The sequence below is a fragment of the Lipotes vexillifer genome, unplaced genomic scaffold (genome assembly GCF_000442215.2).
Source record: "Lipotes vexillifer unplaced genomic scaffold, Lipotes_vexillifer_v1.1 scaffold738, whole genome shotgun sequence".
Classification (NCBI taxonomy): domain Eukaryota; kingdom Metazoa; phylum Chordata; class Mammalia; order Artiodactyla; family Lipotidae; genus Lipotes; species Lipotes vexillifer.
In genome coordinates, this window is record NW_006769699.1 from 1010923 (window position 1) to 1033448 (window position 22526).

At 37.9% G+C, this 22526-nt stretch overlaps 1 protein-coding gene across 1 annotated transcript in view; it reads left to right on the forward strand.

The window, feature by feature from the left end:
- GPR158 (G protein-coupled receptor 158) overlaps window positions 1–22526 on the forward strand; it is a 327088-nt gene that overhangs the window by 19242 nt on the left and 285320 nt on the right. The window contains 1 exon segment of the mRNA XM_007445867.1: window positions 11161–11266. Coding sequence (XP_007445929.1) covers window positions 11161–11266 — 106 coding nt within the window.

The following is a 22526-nucleotide window of genomic DNA, read 5'->3' on the forward strand; positions in this document are numbered from 1 at the left end:
CTGCTGAACTTTCTTATTCTCATATTTGTCTGTTGATTTTATTGATAAACAGTCATATCATCTACAAATAATGACAGTTTAATCTCTTCATATCTCATTTCTTTTTTTTCTTACAGAATTAGTGACTTTCAGTAACTGTTAAATGGCATCGGTGATAGTAAATATTTTTGACTTAAAGGGAACATCTTAAAGAAAAAGTTCTTCCTTTAAGTATAGGGTTGATAGAGGCAAGTTTTACCAAGTTAAGAGTATCCTTCAATTTCTAGTATACCATTAAAAAAAATTAGGTGTTGGAACTTTGTAAAATGCCTTTTTACATTGATTAAAACAATCATATAATTTTTCTAATTTCTTCTATTATTGCTGTGAATTTCATTGATATACTTTCTGATGTTAAAACATCCTTTTATTCTTGAGATATACTCCAGTGGATCATAATGTATAATTATTTTAATATATTTTAATATTTGCTTAGCCAAGATTTCCTTTAGGATTCTTGGATCTATATGCAGAGTTAAAATGGGACTTTTTAAAAATATATTGTCCTCATGTGGCTTGGAATCAAAATCATAAAATAAATTGGATAATTTTGGGTTTTATTGGTTTTAAGAACTTGTAAAAATAAAAGAACTTTTCCTTAAAAGTTTGGTAGAATTCATATACAAAACCATGTTCGTAGGCCTGAAGCTTTTCTGGGAAGTGAATGATTTAAAACTCTCTATGCTTATGGTTGTATTCAAGTTTTATATTCCCTTTGTGGCAAATCTGGCATTGTATATTTTCTATCAATTTATCCATTTTTTTCATTTCCTCTAGTTTTTAAAAGTTTGTTACAAAATAATTAATCATATATTGTTTTTTAAATAATAATAGCTTTTAAAAACATTCCTTTGTATCTATTCATTGTGTAGTTTATTTGCCTATTTCCTGTTTACTTGCATATTTTCTCTTTAATTCTTGAGTCTCCCTTATTTATCTTTCCAAAGAAATTTAGTTTTTTTATAATTAAAAATTTTTAGACTATTTTGAAATACTTTCAGACTTTCAGAAGATTAGCAAAGACAATACAGAAAGTTTCCATATACCCTTCACCCAGCTTCCTATAACATTAACATCTTACATAAAATTATTAAAACTAAGAAACTAATATTAGTACAACACTGTTAACTAAGCTACAGATTTTATTCAGATTTCCTCAGTTTTTCCACTAATGCTCTGTTTCTCTTCCAGGATCCAAAATAGAATACCATATCTTATGGGCTGAATTATGTTTCCCCAAAATTTGTATGTGGAACTCCTAACCCTCAGTACCTCAGAATGTGACAGTATTTTGAGACAGTATCTTTAAAGAGGTAATTAAGTTAAAATGAGGTCATTAAGATGGACCCTAATCCAATATGACTTGGGTTTTCATAAGAAGAAATTAGGGCACAGGAACACACACAGGGAAGACCATGTGAAGACACAGAGAGAAGATGGCCATCTACAAGCCAAGGAGAGAGGTCTCAGAAGAAACCAACCCTACTGATGCCTTGACCTTGGACTTTTAGATTCCAGAATTATGAGAAAATACGTTTCTGTTGTTTAAACCACCCAGTCTGGGTACTTTGTTATGGCAGCCCTAGCAAACTAATATATCATTTGTTTTTCATATTTCCTTAGTCTCCTCCAATCTGTGACAGTCTCTGTCTTTCCTTGCCTTTAAACAATACTCTCTTATGTTATTAACTATCAGTTGACACTTTTGAAGAGTGCTGCTAAGGTATTTTGTTGAATATCCCTCTATTTGGATTTGTCTGATGCTTTCTCATGATAAGACTGAGGTTATGGACTTTTGGGAAGAATACAATAGAGGGGAAATGCTCTTCTCATTGCATCATACCACAGAGTACACAGTATCGATATGTCTTATTACTGGTGATGTTAACCTTGGTCACTTGGTTCGTGGGGTGTTTGCCAGGTTTCTCCATTCTAGTTACTATTTTTCCCTTTCCGTATTTTATTCTAAGTGAATCACTAAGTTAAGCTCACACTCTAAGGGAAGGTGAATTCATTTCTTCCTGGAGGGAGGAGTATCAAAGAATTGTGGATATATGTTAAAACCACTACAGTAATGAATAAATGTTTTGGGGGAGATGATTTGAGCTTATTCAAATATCCTGTTTCTTCTTAATGTTTTTCCCACTAATTTTAGGATTTATCAGCAGGTCTTGCCTGCAACAATTATTAATGTGGTATTCTAATGATGATTTTCTATTTCCCTCATTCCTTCTAAATGTATGAGTTGGAATTCTTTTGTAACAAAGAGTTCTGTCTTCTTCCTCATTTATTAACTTAATCATTTATTCATATGAGTATGGACTTATGGATATTTATTTTGGGGGTTGAATCCGATATTATCATTATTTATTTCATTGCTCAAACTACTCCAGCTTCGACAATTGGGAACTCTTTTAAGTTGGCTTGTGTGTCTTTTTGACATGCCCTCGTTCTTATTTTCTGAAAACGATGCTTTAAGTGTACCTTGCATTTTCCCTGCCCCAGCCCTAGGTTCAGTCATTTCTCTAACCCTTGTTCCAGAATTTTTTTTACTTGTAGTGTATTCACTGACATTCAAATCTAAGTATTCATTAATTTTCTTTTTCAACCTAAGGGTTATTTAGGAATTTGTTTTAATTTTCCAAACATGTGAGGTGTATTTAAGCTATCCTTTTAAGAAACTTAATTTATAATTTAATGCATTATGACTAAAGGACATAGTTTGTATGACACTGATCCTTTGGAATCTGAGGTTCCCTTTGAAATATTATCTCTGGTTTATTTTTGGTAAATATTCAGTAAATATTCTGTGCATGTTAAAACAAAAAGTGATTTGTCACATGAAGAGCTCTATATATGCCTAAATAGCTTAAGTCTACAGCTTAATTGTACTGTTGAGATATTTGCTAATTGCTTCTTTCTGTTCAATCTATCAGTTTCTCAGAGGTATGTCAGAATTTCCAACAATTATTTCTTTCTTATGTCAATTGTTGATAAATATACACACATACACACAAGCACACACACGTGCCCTTGGCAGCATATATGCCCTTGGTAGCTATATCCTCTAAATCCACTGTATCTTTTCCGCATATACAGTGTCTATATTGGTTAGATGTTCCAGTTACCTATTTCTGCTTAACAAATTACTGAAAAACCTAGGGGCATAAAACAAGCATTTTTCTCACAGTTCTGTGGATCACAGATCTGGGAAGGGCTTGGCTGAGTGGTTTGTTTCTAGTGTATGCAGTGTCAGCTGGCATGGCCGGGGCTGGAAGACCCACTTCTAAGGTGGCTTCTTCATTCATATATCTGGCAACTGGGCTGCAAAGCTTGGAATAGCTGGGGGATGCATGGGCACTGCTCAGTAAACTCTTTCTCCACCTTTCTCCAAATTTACTCCACCTGGCACCTTGCATTTACTTCCAGCAGGGTAGTAGGGTAGTAGGGCTTCTTATCTGCAGAATACACTTACTCCTCTCAAGTCTCCCACCCCCAAAGTCTTATCTCACTGTGATATTGTCTTGAAGTCAAGGCTTAGCCAACTGAATGAGACCAACTGAATGAGACCCAGATGAGCATGAGTGCTATGTGTATAATTCAAGTATAGTATCTCTCAATTTAAAGACCTGTAAAGAAACATTATCTGTCCCCTGCCCCCAGTATCCCTGAAACATACACATGTGATAAAGAGATAGGACAATTACAATAACACTTCAGTTGAAAAAGCAGGGGAACAGGATACACATAGCAGTTACTAGTCTATAGCAATTCTGAAATTCATTTCAACACATATTGCCAATTTCTTGATTAGGACCAGTCCTGCTGGGAAAATTCTCTGAAGGTCCTGGCTTTACCCTCTGGCCTCTTGATTCTGTCCTCTGAGCTACCCTTCCTTTTCCCTAAGAAACTGACTATATTTGCAACTGATTGGCCTTCTCAGCCTGCCTCTTGCCCATAGAAGGGTGGGGGTGGGGAAAGTGTCTTTTAAAATTTTGCACTATCTCTTTTCTTTTTAATTCAAGATGATAGTGCTCCTACCTATGCTATTCACTGAAAAATGTAGGTTTCATATGAATCTTACTGAATTTCATTCTATTAGACAGAAGTCACATTTACAAATCTCTTTAAGACAGGAAGTTTTCTATCTTGGGTCCTGTGGTTACTGTGCTAATAATGCCTTGAGAATCTTAGAATCCCCATGGGGATTTGTCAGTGAGGGTCTATGAGGCATACCCATAAGACCATCAGAAGTCCTTTAGTCTAGCTGAGAGCCTCTATGAAACACTGCCTTAGACCTTTCTTAAGTCTTAACAAAGGATTTTCCAGACCCACCCCGAGGTGGTTCTTTGCTCTGAAGCCATTTCATATTCTGAGAATCTTTTGCTAGAATAGACAGGGGATGTGCAACAGTTTTATATCCAAATCCTGACTCTAATATTTCCTCTAAATTTCATCCCAAAACTAAGCAACTCCACAACAGCATTATTCACAATACCCAAAAGATGGAAGCAACTCAGTGTCTATCAACAAATGAATGAATAAACAAAATACAGTATATACATACAATGCAATATTATTCCATTAAAAAGGAAAGAAATTCTGACACATGATACAACATGGATGAAACCTGAGGACATTATACAAAGTGAAATAAGCCAGCCACAAAAAAGACACGTATTGTATGATTCCACTCATGAGACGCCTAAAGCCGTCAAATACTTACAGATAGAAGTTAGAATTGTGGTTCGAATATAGGGGCTGGGCAGAGGAGGGGGATGGGAAATTGTTGTTTAATGGGTATAGAGTTGTAGTTTTGCAAGATGAAAAGAAGTCTGGAGATTGACTGCGTAACAATATGAAGTACTTAACACTACTAAACTGTACATTTAAAAATGGTTAAGATGGTATATTTTGTTATATATATTTTACCACAATTAAAAAATTTTAAAAGCCAAAAACAAAACAAGACTAAGCAACTCTTTCTTTAGTTCATGGCTTTCTCTTTGTTTTGTATCACAGTCAGCTAGAAAAAGCCAGGTAGTATTCTCTGCATTTTACCTAGAAACTTCCTTAGACATAACCACAAGTTCATTGGTTTACAGGTGACAGTGTTGCCAAACTTTCCAACTATTATGTACCAATGGTTGCTTTTTCTTCTGTCTCCAGTATCATTTCTACACTGTCGTTTAAGACTCACCAACATATTCCCACTTTTATTAACCATTTCTTTGAGGCCCTTCTAGCTTCTGCCTCTGCCTGGGCCCAAAGCCAGTGCCATACGTTTTAGGCTTCTGTTATGTAAGCAACCCCCTGCTAGGCACCAGGTCCTGTTCTGGTTATCTATTGTTTGGAGGAAATGACTGATGGCAGCTGGTCTAACAGCATCTGTTTTTATCAACTCTTTATTTTGGCAGAACCTCTGCCCTGATTCCCCATCAAAATTGACTAATGGGTTGTTACTGTCAATTTCTGTAGCGATGAAGAAGGAAAATTATGGCCCAAGGTAACGTGGTGAAGAAACAAAAGGAGAATTTCAAAACGTTCCTTCAACATATCCAGTTTTTCTTTCCATTCATTCACCCATAGCAGTCCATGATAGTTTTATGTTACTTGGGTTTTCGCACGTGCACGTGCTCTCTCTCTCTCTCTGGTCATGGTTATTTTAGCTACTATTCACATCTCTCTAGCATCTGCAATTTTTCAAGGTTAATTTTGGCGGGGTGGGCGCTGATTTAGGAGCTGAGGGAAAATATTACAAAGACATGGGCTATGGAAATTTTAGTCTGGTGGGAAAAACAGATCATTAAAAATCCAATATTATAATAAAAGGTGCTAATGATATGAAGAAGGTAAGCACAGTGTATTATGGGGAGAAGAGAGAAGCAGTTTCTAAATGAGACTTGGAGTTCACAGAAGGCTTTAAAAAGGAGCCAGGTAGGAGCTATGACAGGTAAAGCACAAGTGAGGCAAAGGAACTTCAGATATAAAGGTATCTATAAAAGAATGATTTTTTGAGATAGCATGAATTATTTAGGACCCCACATGTAATTCTGAATTGTCTGGAACAAAGAATGTATGCAAGTGAGTGGGTGGAGAAGTTGTAAGTAGGAGGGGCCTGAATATAATGTTATAGCAAGGAGCTTGGATTTCATTCTTCAGGAGAGTGGGAAATATTGATTTTAAGCAGGGAATTGTGAGGATCATATTTACAAGTTTCAAAGATTAAGTGTTTTATGCTTAAGCTCTACAGCTCCTTGCTTGCATGGGAATTTTCTAAAGCCCTGGAATAGGCACTAACAACGAATTTTGTGGTCAATTGTTTTCTGTAAAATTTGCAAAAGGAAGATACAATTGAATAGTCTCTTTCTACTATAACTTGCCTCCATTACATTTTCTCTAGGCTGTGGGCATTACTGGAAATTGGTTAAGGGGAAGTTCTCGATTATTTAGTAATATATATTAAAGTAGTCTGTAGTCACTTCTGTCTATAGCTAAGTTCTGGTATAGAAATGCCTTCTGGTAATGATCTGGTAATGATCTTACTACCCAACCAGCACTTGTAACATAAGCATGTAGGGCCAACGGTCATATTGTGATAAAAATGTATATTCATAGTTTTGTATTTGTTTCTTAAAGAAGGACCCTAAACCGTATAAACGTGAGGGCCTACAAACTGAGATCTTCACCTGCAGCAATGCCAGACAGGACCAAATTAGTAAACTATTATAAAAATTTTTTAGCTCTCTGAGAGATGAAGACCTGAACCAGGCAGTAATAGCAGAAATGGGGAGGAAGGGTCAAGGTGCATGCAGGGAGTAGAATCTATGGAACTTGGCAATTGTTTTGATTTGGGGGGTGAGTTTCAGAACAAACAAGTTATCTACCAGATAACTGTAAGGACGGAAGCCCATTCATGGGGAGAGAACGTCAGGGAAATTCCAAATTTGGTTGGAGGAGAAATCCTGTTTGGTGCTTTTGCTGCCTTTCAGGAGTCAGAAAGAGAAGTGGAGGAAAATGCTAGTCTGCGGCTCAGCTAAGCACCTAAAGGTTTGGGGGATGTTATTTGCTATATTACCATTCTCTGGAGGCCACTTACCAGGCTCTTCTTGGCCCTCATCTTCCGGTCCTCAAGCCACCACACGTCAGCCACTTCCACGCCTTCAGAGTTTCCCGGCGGTGCCTGCTCACCGGATGTGGGAGCAGCACTTCCGCCTCAGAGGGGCTCGCTCAGGAGACACAGGGCGCAGGCGCGGCGGGGTTCTCCGCGGGCCCAAGTTCTGGCGGCGCGTGTGCCTCGGCGTTTGAATGTTTGAGCTGCTGTGGCTGAATGCTTTTTCCAAACCGAGAGAGCATTCTCTTTCCGCTTAATGACCCAGGCCTCCATTTCCCCACCCCCCACAGAAAATCACGGCGCCTTCCCAAGGGCTTTGCAGGTCTCCAGGCACCGAGGCCCAGGCACTAATGAAGAAGAGGCAGCGCTGATTTCCAGCTGCTAAACGCACGGCTCATTACATTTGGTGGGTTTTTAAAATTTTTAAATTTATTTATTTAATTTTTGCTGTGTTGGGTCTTCGTTGCTGCGCGTGGGCCTTCTCTAGTTGCAGTGAGCGGGGGCTACTCTTCGTTGCGGTGTGCGGGCCTCTCATTGCGGTGGCCTCTCCTGTTGCAGAGCACGGGCTCTAGGCACATGGGTTTCAGTAGTTGTGGCATGCAGGGTCAGTAATTGTGGCTCGTGGGCTCTAGAGCACAGGCTCAGTAGTTGTGGCGCACGGGCTTAGTTGCCCCGCGGCATGTGGGATCTTCCCGGCCCAGGGCTCGAACCCGTGTCCCCTGCATTGGCAGGTGGATTCTTAACCACTGCACCACCAGGGAAGCCCACTTTTGGCGGTTTTACTCTGAGCCCAGAGAGCTTCATGAGTTGAGTTTCAAGTCTGCGGTGACCTTTTGTTTCCTGTATAGGAACCTGGCATTAAGGGGGGAAATTCTCAGCCATTAAGATACCAAATTCTTAAGCCAGGTTTCTCAGGCAAGGGGCCAGAGTAATTGCATCCTCCTGGAGTCCCAAAATAACCCGTGACCCTGAGCCAGCTCTGGATGATTTGGAGATTTCCACTATCTTGCCCTAAAGAGTAGCAAGATAGTGGAGGAAAACTTGACCTTATTATTACTAATGATTGTGGAACAAACAGAAATACATATTTTTATTAGTTTCCTACTTACATTCTTTTTTTTTCTGTACATGGGTCTCTCACTGTTGTGGCCTCTCCCCTTGCGGGGCACAGGCTCCGGACGCGCAGGTCCAGCCGCAATGGCTCACGGGCCGAGCCGCTCTGCGGCATGCGGGATCTTCCCGGACCGGGGCACGAGCCCGCGTCCCCTGCATCCGCAGGCGACTCCCAACCACTGTGCCACCAGGGAAGACCCTACTTACATTCTTAGTAAGCCGTTCAAGTATACCAAAATGTAGTGGATAGTGGTAGTCCAGTGGGAAATTTTATGTCGCTGAGGAAGATGGCTGGTAACTTAGAGTGTGAATACGAATCTGCTGTGATTATACCTTGAACCATTGACTTAGAAATCTTACTTCAGTGAGGCTTACCCTGACCACCCGTTAAAAAAAAGTTTAACCTACCCTCCCTCTACTCCCAGCCATCCTTACCTCCTTGAAGGTGTTTCTTTTTGTTTCTGTTTTCTCCATTGCACTTTTTAGTTTGTAATACGAAGTGTAATTTACTTATTTATTATAGCCCTGGTTTATTATTTGTCTGTCCCACACTAGAGTTAAGCTCTATGAAGGCAGGAACTGTTTTTTTCCTGTTTACTAATGTATTTCAGAGACGTAGAACAATTTTGGCTCATAGTAGGTGCTCAATAAGTAATTTATTGAGTGAATGAAAAACTGAACATGTTATTTTCCAAAGACCATAAGTAGAGCCCAGAGTGAGCTTGCCCTGATTGCCATGACCTATATGGAACACAGTTTTATGGGAAGTCCTGGTTGGTGAAGACAGCAAGTCAACCAATGTTTGTGGAATACCTGTTCTACCCCAAGTGATAACTTTCCACATTCCTCAGAATTTAGCATCTGTTCTCCATGAAATATTATGATACTTTTTAAGGCATCTTAAACCTTTGGGGGTTCCTTGGGCAGGACTTATGTGGTTCATCTCCATGGCATCTCTTATCTTGATATGCACATGCCAGACAATAAATATTTGTTGAAAGAGCTAACTGGGTTAAGGCATTAGGTCACTTGGGAATTCATTTAATTATCACATGAATAGTATTTGTTTTATGGAATTATGGTCCACAATAGTAGTATTTTGCAAACTGGGGCTATTTCTCTGAAGGATTTATAAGGTTTTTATGATAAATTTTTGGGTCTTCCTTTCAGTGATCCTCTGAAAAATGAACTTACGCATATTCTGGGTTGTCTGGATAACCAAATACTGATGGGAGGTTTTGGTGTGCCTGTTTGTTTTTGTGTCTCTTTTGAGCATGTTAGCACTAGGTAACATAGTACATACTTTGTCACAGGTTAATAAGAACAGAGGCAGCCTTAAAAATTAAATGATTTATTCACTCTAGATGAAGCCCAAATGACATTAAGCGACTCTGTCAGAAGCTTTCACAGTAGTTTAAAAGGAGAAAAGAGATGAGAAAAATGAGTCATAGCATGTGGTAAAACAGGCTTGCTGAACTAGCAGTTGGTACCATACTTCTTTTCTGAGAGGTAATTTAGTTCAGCAAAACATAATCATTGGTGTTTTTAAATTAATTTTTTAAATTTAAAAATTGTTGGCTTTAGTCTGGAGCCTGTGCTCCGCAACAAGAGAGGCTGCGACAGTGAGAGGCCCGCGCACCGCGATGAAGAGTGGCCCCCGCTCGCCACAACTAGAGAAAGCTCTCGTGCAGAAATGAAGACCCAACACAGACAAAAATAAATAAATTAATTAAAAAAAAAATTGTCGGCTTTATAGTTTTTCATGTTTTGCTATTTTGTGTGTGTTTTGTAGCTAGAAAAGCTATAATATAAGGAATTTGAGCCCACCTTTATGTTTGTACATATTTAATAATATCATAATGAAAATAGTTTAAGTTGGGGACATGGGACCTTGAAAATGTGTTTTTACATTTAGTGAGTTTTAGTGGGGTGTTTATGCTTTACTCAACCTGGTGAAAAAAAGTCATTGTAGAGCTTTGGGCGTCAGGGCCAGTCCCCAGAATACTTATTTCAAGTAAGTCCAGGTGTGATAGCTCAGTGTAGGACAGATAGGTCTGTTACTGCTGGTGCTAGGGGTGCTAGTGGTGGTGAAAAATAGAAGAGAGTGATCTTAGGAAAATATAGGAAGATTTGTTGGCAAATATGGAGGAATTTTAGGTAAAATTGGAGCTTTCTTTGCAATTTTGTTTTCGGCTCTGAATTTGTGAGTTCTCTTTCTTAGTGACCGTTCTCAAATGGGTAAGTGAAATGCAGTGTTTTTATTTCTAGATTTAAAAGAGTAAACACTAAACGGCACTTCTATGGATGGTGCAAATCTGTTCAGTGTGGAACACTGGAAGACCTAAAGAACTGCTTAAAGTCATTGTGATAGAAGATCAGAGGAAAGAGATGATTATTTTCTGATACTGTCTTCCCCTCTTAACTCATTCCCCCACCCCCTTTCCCAACCTTCCCATCCCAGGCCCTGCATTGGGAAATAGGAGTAGAAAGAAATAAGGGCTTTAAAAAAAATTTACTTTAATAGAAGGGGTACTGGGAGCAGGTGTTATTTCAGAGTCGACTTTGCTACCATGTCCAGAGTAATACTGTCCGGAGTTCAGTCAATCAGCAAATATTTATTGAACACCTACTGTGTGCCAGGCATTATCCAGGGAGCTGAAACAGTGAACAATACAAAGTCCCTGCTTTCGGACTTAATAAAACTAATACTTTATGATTCTGTTCTATTCTGTCTGTATCTACACTTGGTACACTTTAGATGAATATGGGTGGGCAATTTGAAGAATTTTAGTGCATCCTTTATGCTGATTTGGCTGATTTCTAGGGTAGAATACAGAGTTAGATATTGTAAAGGCTCAAATTAATTTGTTCTTTTTGTCTTTCTCTGTTTTAAGGGGTGTCATGAAAGTTGACATAAATCTTCAGAAGGTGGACATTGACCAATGTTCAAGTGATGGCTGGTTTTCAGGAACTCACAAATGTCACCTTAACAATTCAGAGGTAAGAACATGGAGATAAAGTTCTCTGAAATCAGAAGCTCAGTAATATAATACCTTTGAATATATTGTATTTGTGTGGGTAGGTGAACAATAGGCATCTTACTGGGAAAAAAATCTCCTATGCAGGTCTGAATGTTGCCAAATGAACTGAAAGAGGAGTAGAAAATGAAATTTGTGCAGAATAACTGTTCATTTGGGGACTAAGAGAAGGCTGAAACTAAAATTATGTCTGAAGTTTGGCTTTAGTCAAAGGCTGACCCTATTGTTCAAAATGGGCTGGCAATTAAAATCGCCCTGAAGTGAGAAACCAGTCCCAAGAAGGGTCAAGCAAATTATGCACATTTTTATGGAGTATGATACTTGTTGAAACATTGATGGTATTCATTCAGACACCCTGCCATCTGCTAGAAAAGCAATAGAGAAAGTATGGCTAGGAGATTTTGAAAAAAAGGAGAAAACTGTACACAGGAAACTGAAACAGAAATGTGTGTATTTGGTGTGTTTTTTCCAATTTGCAATTCCTGTCCATACTTGATTTCATGGAACTCTGGTTGGTAAGGGACAGGCAGAGAGATCATACTTCTGGAAATAAGGCTGTCACTTGTCTTCTTTTTTCTTAACTATTTTTTTTATTGAATGAAAGATTCTTTAAATTCTGTAGTGCTTTACAATTTTCAAGTTTCACACAGTTGATTTCATATGATCCCATAATAACCCTTTTTTCCCCTCCACCCCTATATTGCCCCTCTCCCCATTCCCTCTCTCCACTGGTGACCACTAGTTTGTTCTCTATATCTGTGAGTCTGCTTCTTTTTTATATATTCACTAGTTTGTTGTGTTTTTTAGATTTCATATGTAAGTGATATCCCACAGTATTTGTCTTTCCCTGCCTGACTTATTACACTTAGCATGATGCCCTCCAGGTTCAAACATGTTGCTGCAAATGGCAACATTTCATTCTTTTTATGGCTATGTAGTATTACATTGTGTGTGTGTGTGTGTTTGTGTGTGTGTGTGTGTGTATACACACATACATACACACCACACCTTCTTTATTCATTCATCTGTTGATGGACACTTAGGTTGCTTCCATATTTTGGCAATTGTAAATAATGCTGCTATGAGCATTGGGCTGCATGTATCTTTTCAAGTTAGTGTCACTTGTCTTTTGTAGTTTCAGAGATGACATGTGATGACATCCTCATTTCATTTTCAGTAATCTATCTCTGAGGTCCCAAAATGCTCTGAAACAAATGTACAATAAAGCTCCTGACCTTAAGTACTTGGGCTATCTCAACTTTCCATGAATTTATGAGGAAAGTCAGCTTGATTTATTTAAAATAGGGAATATTCACATAAATGTAGTAATCTACATGTTCAATTTGAATTTTTGCCAAATACTCCCGCAGCCCACCACTACCCAAGTAATCTTCCAGAGTTCCCCACATCCCCCTACATTCCACGCACACCTCCGCCTGCCCTCCATACTTCCCACCACAATATCCCTCAATCCTCCCACCCCCGATGAACCCCCCCAAATCCCCCACATCCCTCTAAGCTCATCGCACATCCCCACCATGTTTCCATGACCCCCTCTTCCTCAGTACCCCACACATCCCCACTCCCACATCTCCATACACCTCCACGTAGCCAACCCTCTGCACAGCCCTCACTTCCTTCACTCCCTGCCCCCAAATTGGGACCCAATTATGTCAATGAAATGCTTCTGTCTTGTCAAGTTACAGAGGTCAAGATCCTCTTTTCATCTCCCTTCACTGTTTATTCTTATGGTTTTGAACTTTTCTGAGTTCCCACTTCCCTTTGGATGGTTCTGGCATTTCTAAAGATATGAATTTCAGTTACTGATTTGGTAAATATCTTTAGCCTGATTATTATCTCCACGCCAACGGCATATAGCTACAAAGCTTTGTCTTTTAGCCAGAGTGGAATTTTTTCTGCATGGGTGTCATATTGTGGATATTGATCTGTATGTGCTCATTTCTGTATAGCCTTGTTTCAGTGGTGCTCCTGGGTGGTTCAATAAACAGTCTGTCTAGAAACAAGGAGATATTTTTTTATCAGTCTGTTACAGTTGCTGCTTGCCTCTAATTATCTTGTTGTTTTTTTCCCATATAACACATCTATGTATTTGACTAGATGGTCTTATTGGGTGGCCTTTTGGAAGATTGATTTATTTTCATTGCATCAGGATTATCAATTTTCTGAGGGTTGTGTCTTTTTAAAGCTTTCAAATAAAGCTAAGTTATTTCAAGGTAAAATATTATCCTCTATTCTGGTAAACAAAGATCAGGGTGAATGTGTAACTTTTGGCTTTATATATGGGAGCATTGCATTTATTCAATTCCTATAGGAAAAAAACAGAAAAACATACCTTGTAAGACAACCAACAGTTCAATGAATGTCATTTGAAAATGCTGTACAAAGAGGTTCAATGTTAAAAAAATAACATCAGCAAACACTGAATCTACAAAATGCATGTTTTGAAAACCCTGGATTCCTCGACCCCTTTACTTGTCCAGGTCCTAGGGTTGGGAGTCGAGATCTTGGTGTCCTAGGCTGGGCCCCTGAGGCCCTTGGTGGGTAGTCTGATTGACACAGGGATGGCCTGGAACTTCTCTAAGGTTCTGGAGTTGGTGCTGGTCACTCTAGGTACCTGCCGCCGGTCCATACCACATCCTCAGACTCGGGACCAGCAGTGGTCTTTCAGTCCTTCCCTGTAGTGATGTGAATTGGAGACTAGGAACTGGCTTTTACTGATGTTTTTATTGCTTGGGAAACAGAAAGAAAAGCTCTTGTTCAGGGCGTTTTTCATCTGCACTGGCTCGCCTTTGTTCCTTGTCACAGATTTTCTGTCACAGACCCCAAGGATCATTGTGTAAACCAGCTTGTTTTGGGATGTATCTACCACGATTCGTATTTGTAGGGTGTAGGGGCCTGTCTATGAAAATCCACATCACTAGAAACAGAGACACTCATCGTGTCTACTGGGTTTTATTTTGCCAATATTTAACATTCTTCGCTTGTAAATACCACAGGGCGTTACAAATTTCAAAGTTATAATTGAGGTAAACGTTTCACTTAAAAATTTTTTTTCCAGTGTGTTGGCTTTTCAGCCTCCAAGGTATCTTAAACTTGTATAGCGAGTCTGATGTTGGAAACAGATAAGTGGTATGTAACCAGTGCGAGAAGCCTCAGGAGCATTTTAGAAAGGCATGGGATAGTTTTTGAGGAGAATAAATTCTCAACAAGTTTGGGTTGTTATCGAGTCTAGGAGGCCAATAAGTAGTTTTTGAAGGGCATAGTAACCTGAGTCGACACCCTGAACTGGATTGCAGGGTTATTCTGGCTGTTTTGACTGATTCAGATCACTGCTACCTGGACTTGATCATGTTTCCAGTATCCATTTAAATAATTTTTGACTTATTTCATATCACTGTTTGCTTTGAGTACACAAAATCATCTCCTACAGAATAGTTTATTAAAAACATTCAAATAAATTGATATTGCTGTTTTAAAGATTTTCTTTTGCTTTGTTTCCGTTAGAAGAATTTTATTTTTTTTCTTTTTTTTTTTTACGGTATGCGGGCCTCTCACTGTTGTGGCCTCTCCCATTGTGGAGCACAGGCTCCGGACGCACAGGCTCAGTGGCCATGGCTCACGGGCCCAGCCGCTCCGCGGCATGTGGGATCCTCCCGGACCGGGGCACGAACCCGTGTCCCCTGCATTGGCAGGCGGACTCTCAACCACTGCGCCACCAGGGAAGCCCCATTAGAAGAATTTTTAAAATCACTGTTTAAAGTAGGAAACATTAGGACAGTGGCCTTGAAACTTTTTGATGATATTCTATTAGTAAAAATGCTTTAAGCATTCACCAATGGTATTTGTATATTTTTTATGCTATAAAGTATATGCATCATTTGTTATATATTCTGTATATTATAAATCAGAAAACTTAATTGGGTCGAGGTAAATATGAAATACGGTTTTAATGTAGATTATATTTTATAAAAATAAATATATCTTTAATGAGAGCAATGTAATTGACTACAGTTTTTGAAAAATTTTCAGTGACAGTGTATGATTGATTATGCTTCATCATTTAAAAAAAAATCTTAGTTTAGTCATTTGCAGAGATGTGGATGGATCTAGAGACTGTCATACAGAGTGAAGTAAGTCAGAAAGAGAAAAACAAATACCGTATATTAACGCATATATGTGGAATCTGAAATAATTGGTATAGACGATCTTTGTAAATAGATGATTTACAAAGCAGAAATAGAGACACAGACGTAGAGAACAAATGTATGGATGCCAAGGGGGAAAGGGAGGGTGGGATGAATTGGGAGATTGGAATTGACATATATACACTATTGATACTATGTATAAAATAGATAACTAATGAGAACCTACTGTATAGCACAGGGAACTCTACTCAATGCTCTGTGGTAACCTAAATAGGAAGGAAATCCAAAAAAGTGGGGATATATGTATATGTATAGCTGATTCACTTTGCTGTACAGCAGAAACTAACAAAACATTGTAAAGCAACTATACTGCAATAAAAATTAAAAACAAACAAAATCTTAGTTTAATACTTAGTAATGCAATGATTCAAAAGTCTCTAAGTTCAGTTTATTTTTATATTTAGTTTTAATGTCTGTCATAGTTGAAAATATGCCTCACAAGGATATGTCAATCCCAGCTGAAGAAATTAATTGTTGACTATATTTTCTAAATAACAGTGTTCATTTCTCAGTTCCATCTACCACTTTTGCCAAGGTTTTTTTCAGAAATACAGCTGGCAGTTTTTCATCTTACCTGAAGTCAGCTGGTCCCTACTAATTGGAAAGCTGAGAATTTTAATATTTTAAAAGAATAGGTTAAAAATCCACTCAGACTTTCATGGGGAATATTTTCAAACAGATTAGGAAATTTTATTTCCAAGTTTAAACTTTATGGCTATGTGAGTATTTATAGTTTTTGGCAACAAAACCCACATAACACTGAAAATATTTCCAAATATCCATTTCCAAAATGCTCACTTCAGAAGGCTTTCACATGGATTATTGAAGTGTCACATTTACTTTGAAGGAAGAGCTTATATATTAAAAAAAAAAAAAACCTGCTACGTAGACACTACTGACATCCACTTGTCATAGAGCAGGTCAGCAAGTTTAGAACATTTGCCTTTTTTGTAAACAGCAATGCATAACTAACCTTTGAGTTTAGAAGCAAGTAGTTCACTCTGATAATCAGAAAATCTTTGTGTGGGAAAAGGTTTTCCAGGTCACACACCATCTTATTATGAAGAGTCGTAAATATTTTACAATTTAAAATAATATGCTCTGTAAATCCATGTAGATGGTCATATATAAAAGGTAATACATTAAAATGTGAAAGCAAATATAGGAACCAAGTAACCACTGTCAATATTTCTGTCTTAAAACTCCCAGTTTTACCTCTGGTGCCTTATCAGTATTATGGTCATATGAAATGTGGATTGAGTGAAGGCATTAATGTCAATCCAAGTCTTAAATATTACTAAAGCAAAATTTATTTTTTATTTTTTTATTAAAAAGGTTAAATATAAATAGAACTTTTAGTATTTTTATCCCACATGTGTCCTCTGCTTTGGAGACCACTTCTTGAGGTTATCAAATTCACTGTTCTATCCAGAATCACGGGAATGGTTTTGTTGTCAGCTCATCCAGTGGTTTTATATAGCGATAAGACAGTTTTTGGATATCTTTTCTGTTGAATGCACTGAATGAGAGTCTGTGTGTAGCTCCTTACTACTTCATTAGATGTAACTCAATGAATCTCTAAAGAAATATTTTTAAAAAGTTAAAATATAGGAAAGGATATAATTTAGTACACAAGAAAAGAAATTTAATGCAAAAAATCTAAAGAAAGCAGAAGGAATTAATCATTCTCTTTTGAAAGCCCTCTTATATACAGAACATAGCTTAATCATTTGGCTATGGCAGGATTTAGAGTACTTTCCTAGAGCTCTCTTATTTAATTCAATTTCTGATTGAGTGAAATTGTTTAGAAACCGTTATATATTAGTTTTCATCTTGTGGCTGAAATGTCAACATTCTCTTCTTTTCTCTAGGAAGGTTCTGCATTACAAATGTTATCGTTCACCTATTTCTAGAACTGTGCTGTTCAGTATGAGAACCACAAGCTACATATGGCTACTGAAATGAAAATCAATTAAAATTAAACAAAATTAAGAATTCAGGTCCTTAGCCCCATTAACCTGATTTGAAATATATAGTAGCCACATGGAACCACTGGACCCTGGACAATTAGTGGACAAGCTGGGCTCTTGAATATGGCGTAGCTTATAGTGTAGTCAAACCACACAAATTATTGAAACCTTTCAAATGCCTGAATTTCCTTATATGGGTGAATCAGTAAATTCACTAAGGGACATTTAAGGACAAACTTGAAATGAGTTGTGGCTTACGTAATCATTCTTATGATCTCCTGTGTTAACTCAATTGAAAATAAGTAATGATAAACCTGCAAGCTATTTTTAATGCCATTATTTTACACTGAAAACTGAAAAAATCTTCCAGTAAATGGGGAAGAGTAAATACTGGTAATCTTCTAGACATTTAAATTTCCACTGTGTTTGGAGTAAAACTTCTGTTTTCTCTCATTACCAATACAAAATGTGATTAATGTGAAATCACACTCTTCTGCTAAGATGTAGGGCAGTGATCAGGTGTTCATTGGTGCCTAGCACAGTGCCTGGTACATATATTGAATTAATGGAGGCAACTTGCTCTGTGGGTAGATGGCCTCCTTATAATAATATAGAGTTACTGCTTTTGATTTCTCCCACTGGAATTGCTCAAAATAAAGTTAAACTTTTTTTTTTTCTTCACAGCAGCCACTCAGATATTTGAAGACTGCTGTCAGCCTGCTTCTAAGTCTTTCTTTTAGGCTAAATATCTTCTGTTTTAGTCAAGTATCGTTTTACTAGGTTTAACCAAAAGAAGCCATACCACTACTGTATGACTCCCCATTTGGTTTTGAGCTTGTGAAGACCTAACTTGTTTGATTTTGTTACATAGTCCTTTCTAAAATTAATGGAAAACTGATGATATTTTCAGAGTTTTCATTGTGCTCCTGAAAGTTATTTGGACTAGATATTCTGGACTTGCTCCAAAACTAGAGTTAGGAAATAGTATTCCAAAATAACTGTACTGGGGTACCTAGTAAGTCAGTTAAGTGAAAGCTGACTCTCTCTTTTTTTAAATTTTATTTTTTTAACTTTTAATTTTATATTGGAGTATAGTTGATAAACAGTGTTGTGTGAGTTTCAGGTGTACAGCAAAGTGATTCAGTTATACATATACATGTATCTGTCCTTTTTCAAATTCTTGTTCAGAGCTGGCTCTCTTGTTCAGAGAAAGATGTTTCCAGCAACAGAGCAAGGGTTCACCAGTGGCTATTGCCATCTTGTGGTTGGGGGAAAGGGAGAAAGAGAGAGGGGATTTTGCAGGGCTTATAAAAACTTCATGCAACATTGGCTATATGGTTGGAGTAGGTGCCTCTTAAGTATCTTTGCAACCCTAAGATTTTATACTTCTAGCAAACTGTAAAGGGAACAACTGAAAGGTGTTTCCATCCAAAGGCAATGCTCTGACTATCCTTGCATTGGCAATACCTTGAATTCTCACATTGCATGTGATTGTGCCTGCAAAACTTGAGATTTTCTTATTTTGCTGTATGGTAATGATAAAGCAATTCATCATTGGCGCCCTCATTCAAGCTAGCTTATAGGATTTGATTTCCACTTACTCATTAAGCACTTTGGTGATGGTTATGGACGACTAACACATTCTGACGGAAGTGAGAAGGAAAAGCCAAAACATGTTTAGTTGACTTTAGGGTGAGAATCTGGGATGATGTGAGCCAGAAAGGAGGCAATATAGGGGAGTATTATTATTTTTTTCTCTAATTTGCTTCTTTTGCTTATGAAGGAATCAGATACCAGATACCTTAGAGTAGAAGATAAATCCATTTTTTCCACTATGACAAGGTCATGATATTCGGTATCTGCTCCTGAATAACACTCCTTTGTATACATTCCATGTCACTGGATTGTATCACCAACCTTCTTGAACTTGTTGATCTAATGTTGGGACCTTTGAAGTATTTGCATTAGAATGTACAGAGGGGGAGCACATCCTGTCTATTCAAGGTAAACAGACTCTTTCTCTAGATCTGTCTATCTCATGTCTATATCTCTATTTATCTGTCTATTTGAGACAAAAATCTATTCAATCTTGATTTATAGCTTTCTACTTTATCAACTTTATGGACTACATAAAATGTTTTTTTAAAAAAAACCCTTACAAAATCTTATTCATAAGATCTCTTACCAGTAGTGTAGGTAAAGGCACTTTTGATAATATTTGCTAGTAATTAAGTTTTCTTTAGCCCAAGCCTGAAAAGTCTATAAGACACCAAAAGTGAAATGTCCCTTTGATACAAGTTTGTTTTTCAATCTCTAAGAAAATAATTATTTCATAATAAAAAACAAGACATGTCCATTTCGTACTTAATTATAGTGTGAGTTACATATTATTGTTATTCCCATTATTTAGATGAGAAAATTAAGACTTAGAGTGGTTTAAGTAACTTGACTGAGGTCATAAATCTAGTAAATGGTATTTCAGGAATTTAAACTATAGGAAGGTAACTATGGGTGACATATGGTTGTTTGGAAAGAGAATCACTGATTGGTAATGGCCCATGGGCTGATACTGTTAGTCTTGTGGTTTTACCCATGCGAGTTCAGCCAAGAGGCATGCTGGAATCTTACTTAACTAATTGGTTAGGAGTATACCAGTCAGGAAGAACTGATCTAGCTCTCAGGTGGCCGAAACAGATTTCCAAGAGGGTATGGCAAGCTCACATAGAAATTTGGATTAGGATCAATATACAAGGGCTTCCATCTTATAGGTGTGTGAGCGGCAGCAGCAGAAGTTTCTCGCCAGTGGTGGTACTCTTGTTTCAATGTATGGCAGTGATTTGGGATGGTAGAAATGTCCAGTTTGAAAATGAACCCAAGGGATAAGATCCGTCTCCTTAGATAGAAGTTGTTGAGGGCTGTACACATTGTCTGGGCATCAGTTAAGAGGGCAGGTGTTAAGGAAAGGGACCTATTCCTTGCAGGGAGTTAGAATACAAATCAGAATGTAGGAATAAAACTAAGGTGAATATGGAGGATTGCAACTCACTGGGTACAGGGATGCCAAGGGGATCTACTGTGTTTATGATAATATATAAATACATTTTAAACTCTAACTATTGCTGAAGATAAACACCTAAAATACTCCCAAACTTCTCTATGATCAGGGGTTAGAATGGGGCTGAGCTTAAAGGTGGGCATATGCATATGCATATGCAGCATATGCAGCTAGGCTAGGGTAGGCTGGGGCAAGGAGTTTGACTTACATACAACAATGGATATGAACTCAAAGTACTAGATTTCTTGATCTTTTCAATGCGGTGAGAGAACATCTGATGAAATATGAAGTTAGTGAACAGATTTGGAGTATGTAGCTAAATTTATAATGGAGTCAATCAAGGAAAAATAAACTCTACTTATTAAACCATTGCTTTTGTCATTTTCAGTAGCAGAAAAATTGCTACTTGTCCAATTCTAGATATGAGAGGCAATCAGAATATACAGTGAGTGCCTGAGGGTGACTTTTTTAGGGGTTAAATATAGCTTTGCATCATTAGCTTATGTGGGAAAAAAATCCCATTATGACAGCAAATCAGATCTAATCTGGCACTCCCTCTGCTACAATTATATAAAATATGGTGGAAGCTTGTCAAAGCTTTCAGTGAGAAATGAGGCTACTGATGCTTGGCAGCCCCCTTTTGAGCACAGTGAAGAATCATGTTGCTTAGCTACAGCCCTTGGCTGATTTAGAAAGCTTTAACTGACTGTATTATACAAGAGTTAAACTCTATTCCTTGATTTTTTTTTTCCCCTAAGAGAAAAAGCCTTATTTACCACCTTCTTATTTTTGGGGTATCTTTACCAAGTCATTTATGTCTATTCACCCAGGACACATTTCGATTTATCATTGTTTTTCCCTCCCCAGGGTTTATAGATTGAGAGAGAACAAGTGGGTGGTTGGTGATACAAGGAGAACATAAAGTATTGAAATAAATGCTTTTGCCGGCAAAGTAATGTGCAAGTGTCTCTTTAAATTTTTTTTTTCACTTGAAGTCATTGTATTTTTCCCCTCTTTCTGCTTATTCATAGTTTGAGTTGCTATTGTCTTTATAATGCACAAGAATGTATAACATTTAATTATATTTTTGTATTTCAAAATGTAAACTGACATGGGTGTATGGATAAGTATAGGGAACAGTGAATGAAACAGGAGTAAGTGTGTGGGCTGGAATTGGAACCAAAACACTGAAAACAGAAGGATTAAGGGGAAAAACAAAGAAGAACTGTAAATGGAGAGGTTTATAGCAATTATTGTACATGAAGTAGAAAAGTGTGTAAAGGAGGAAATATCAGATGTGTCAGAGACCATTTCAATGGGGTAAAAATACTCAAGGACTCTTAAGTCTGGAGGAGATTCTAAAAGGCTTTTGGGGGCTTCCCTGGTGGCGCAGTGGTTGGGGGTCTGCCTGCCAATGCGGGGGGCGCGGGTTCGTGCCCCGGTCCAGGAGGATCCCACGTGCCGCGGAGCGGCTGGGCCCGTGGGCCATAGCCGCTGGGCCTGCGCGTCCGGAGCCTGTGCTCTGCGACGGGAGAGGCCTGCGTACTGCTTTTATACTGTTCTAAATATGTAGATATCTACTTATTTTTATAGCTCTTCAGGAAAGAGAGCTGTCCCTAAGCAATGCTTTCTAACATCTTACCATAATTATTGTAATGAACCAGAGCCATGACCTAATCTCGATTATGTAATTATTCGGTAGATTTTACTATTGACTTGTCAGTACAATCTGTTTTATACATGCAAAAGCAGTTTTTTCTGCTTTAGAGTTCCCTGATTACCTGCAGGAAAGCCTATAGAGTTGATTCTATATTTACATTCAGAAATGGGATAATGGTTAATTGTCGCTACAGGCTTGGCTCCATCATGATTCTAATTCTGTTGAAGCCCAGATTTCATAGACTTAGACGCTAAACCACTTTGTTTATGGGTTTTGTTTTTATGCTGGTCTGCAAATCACCTTCATTTGCC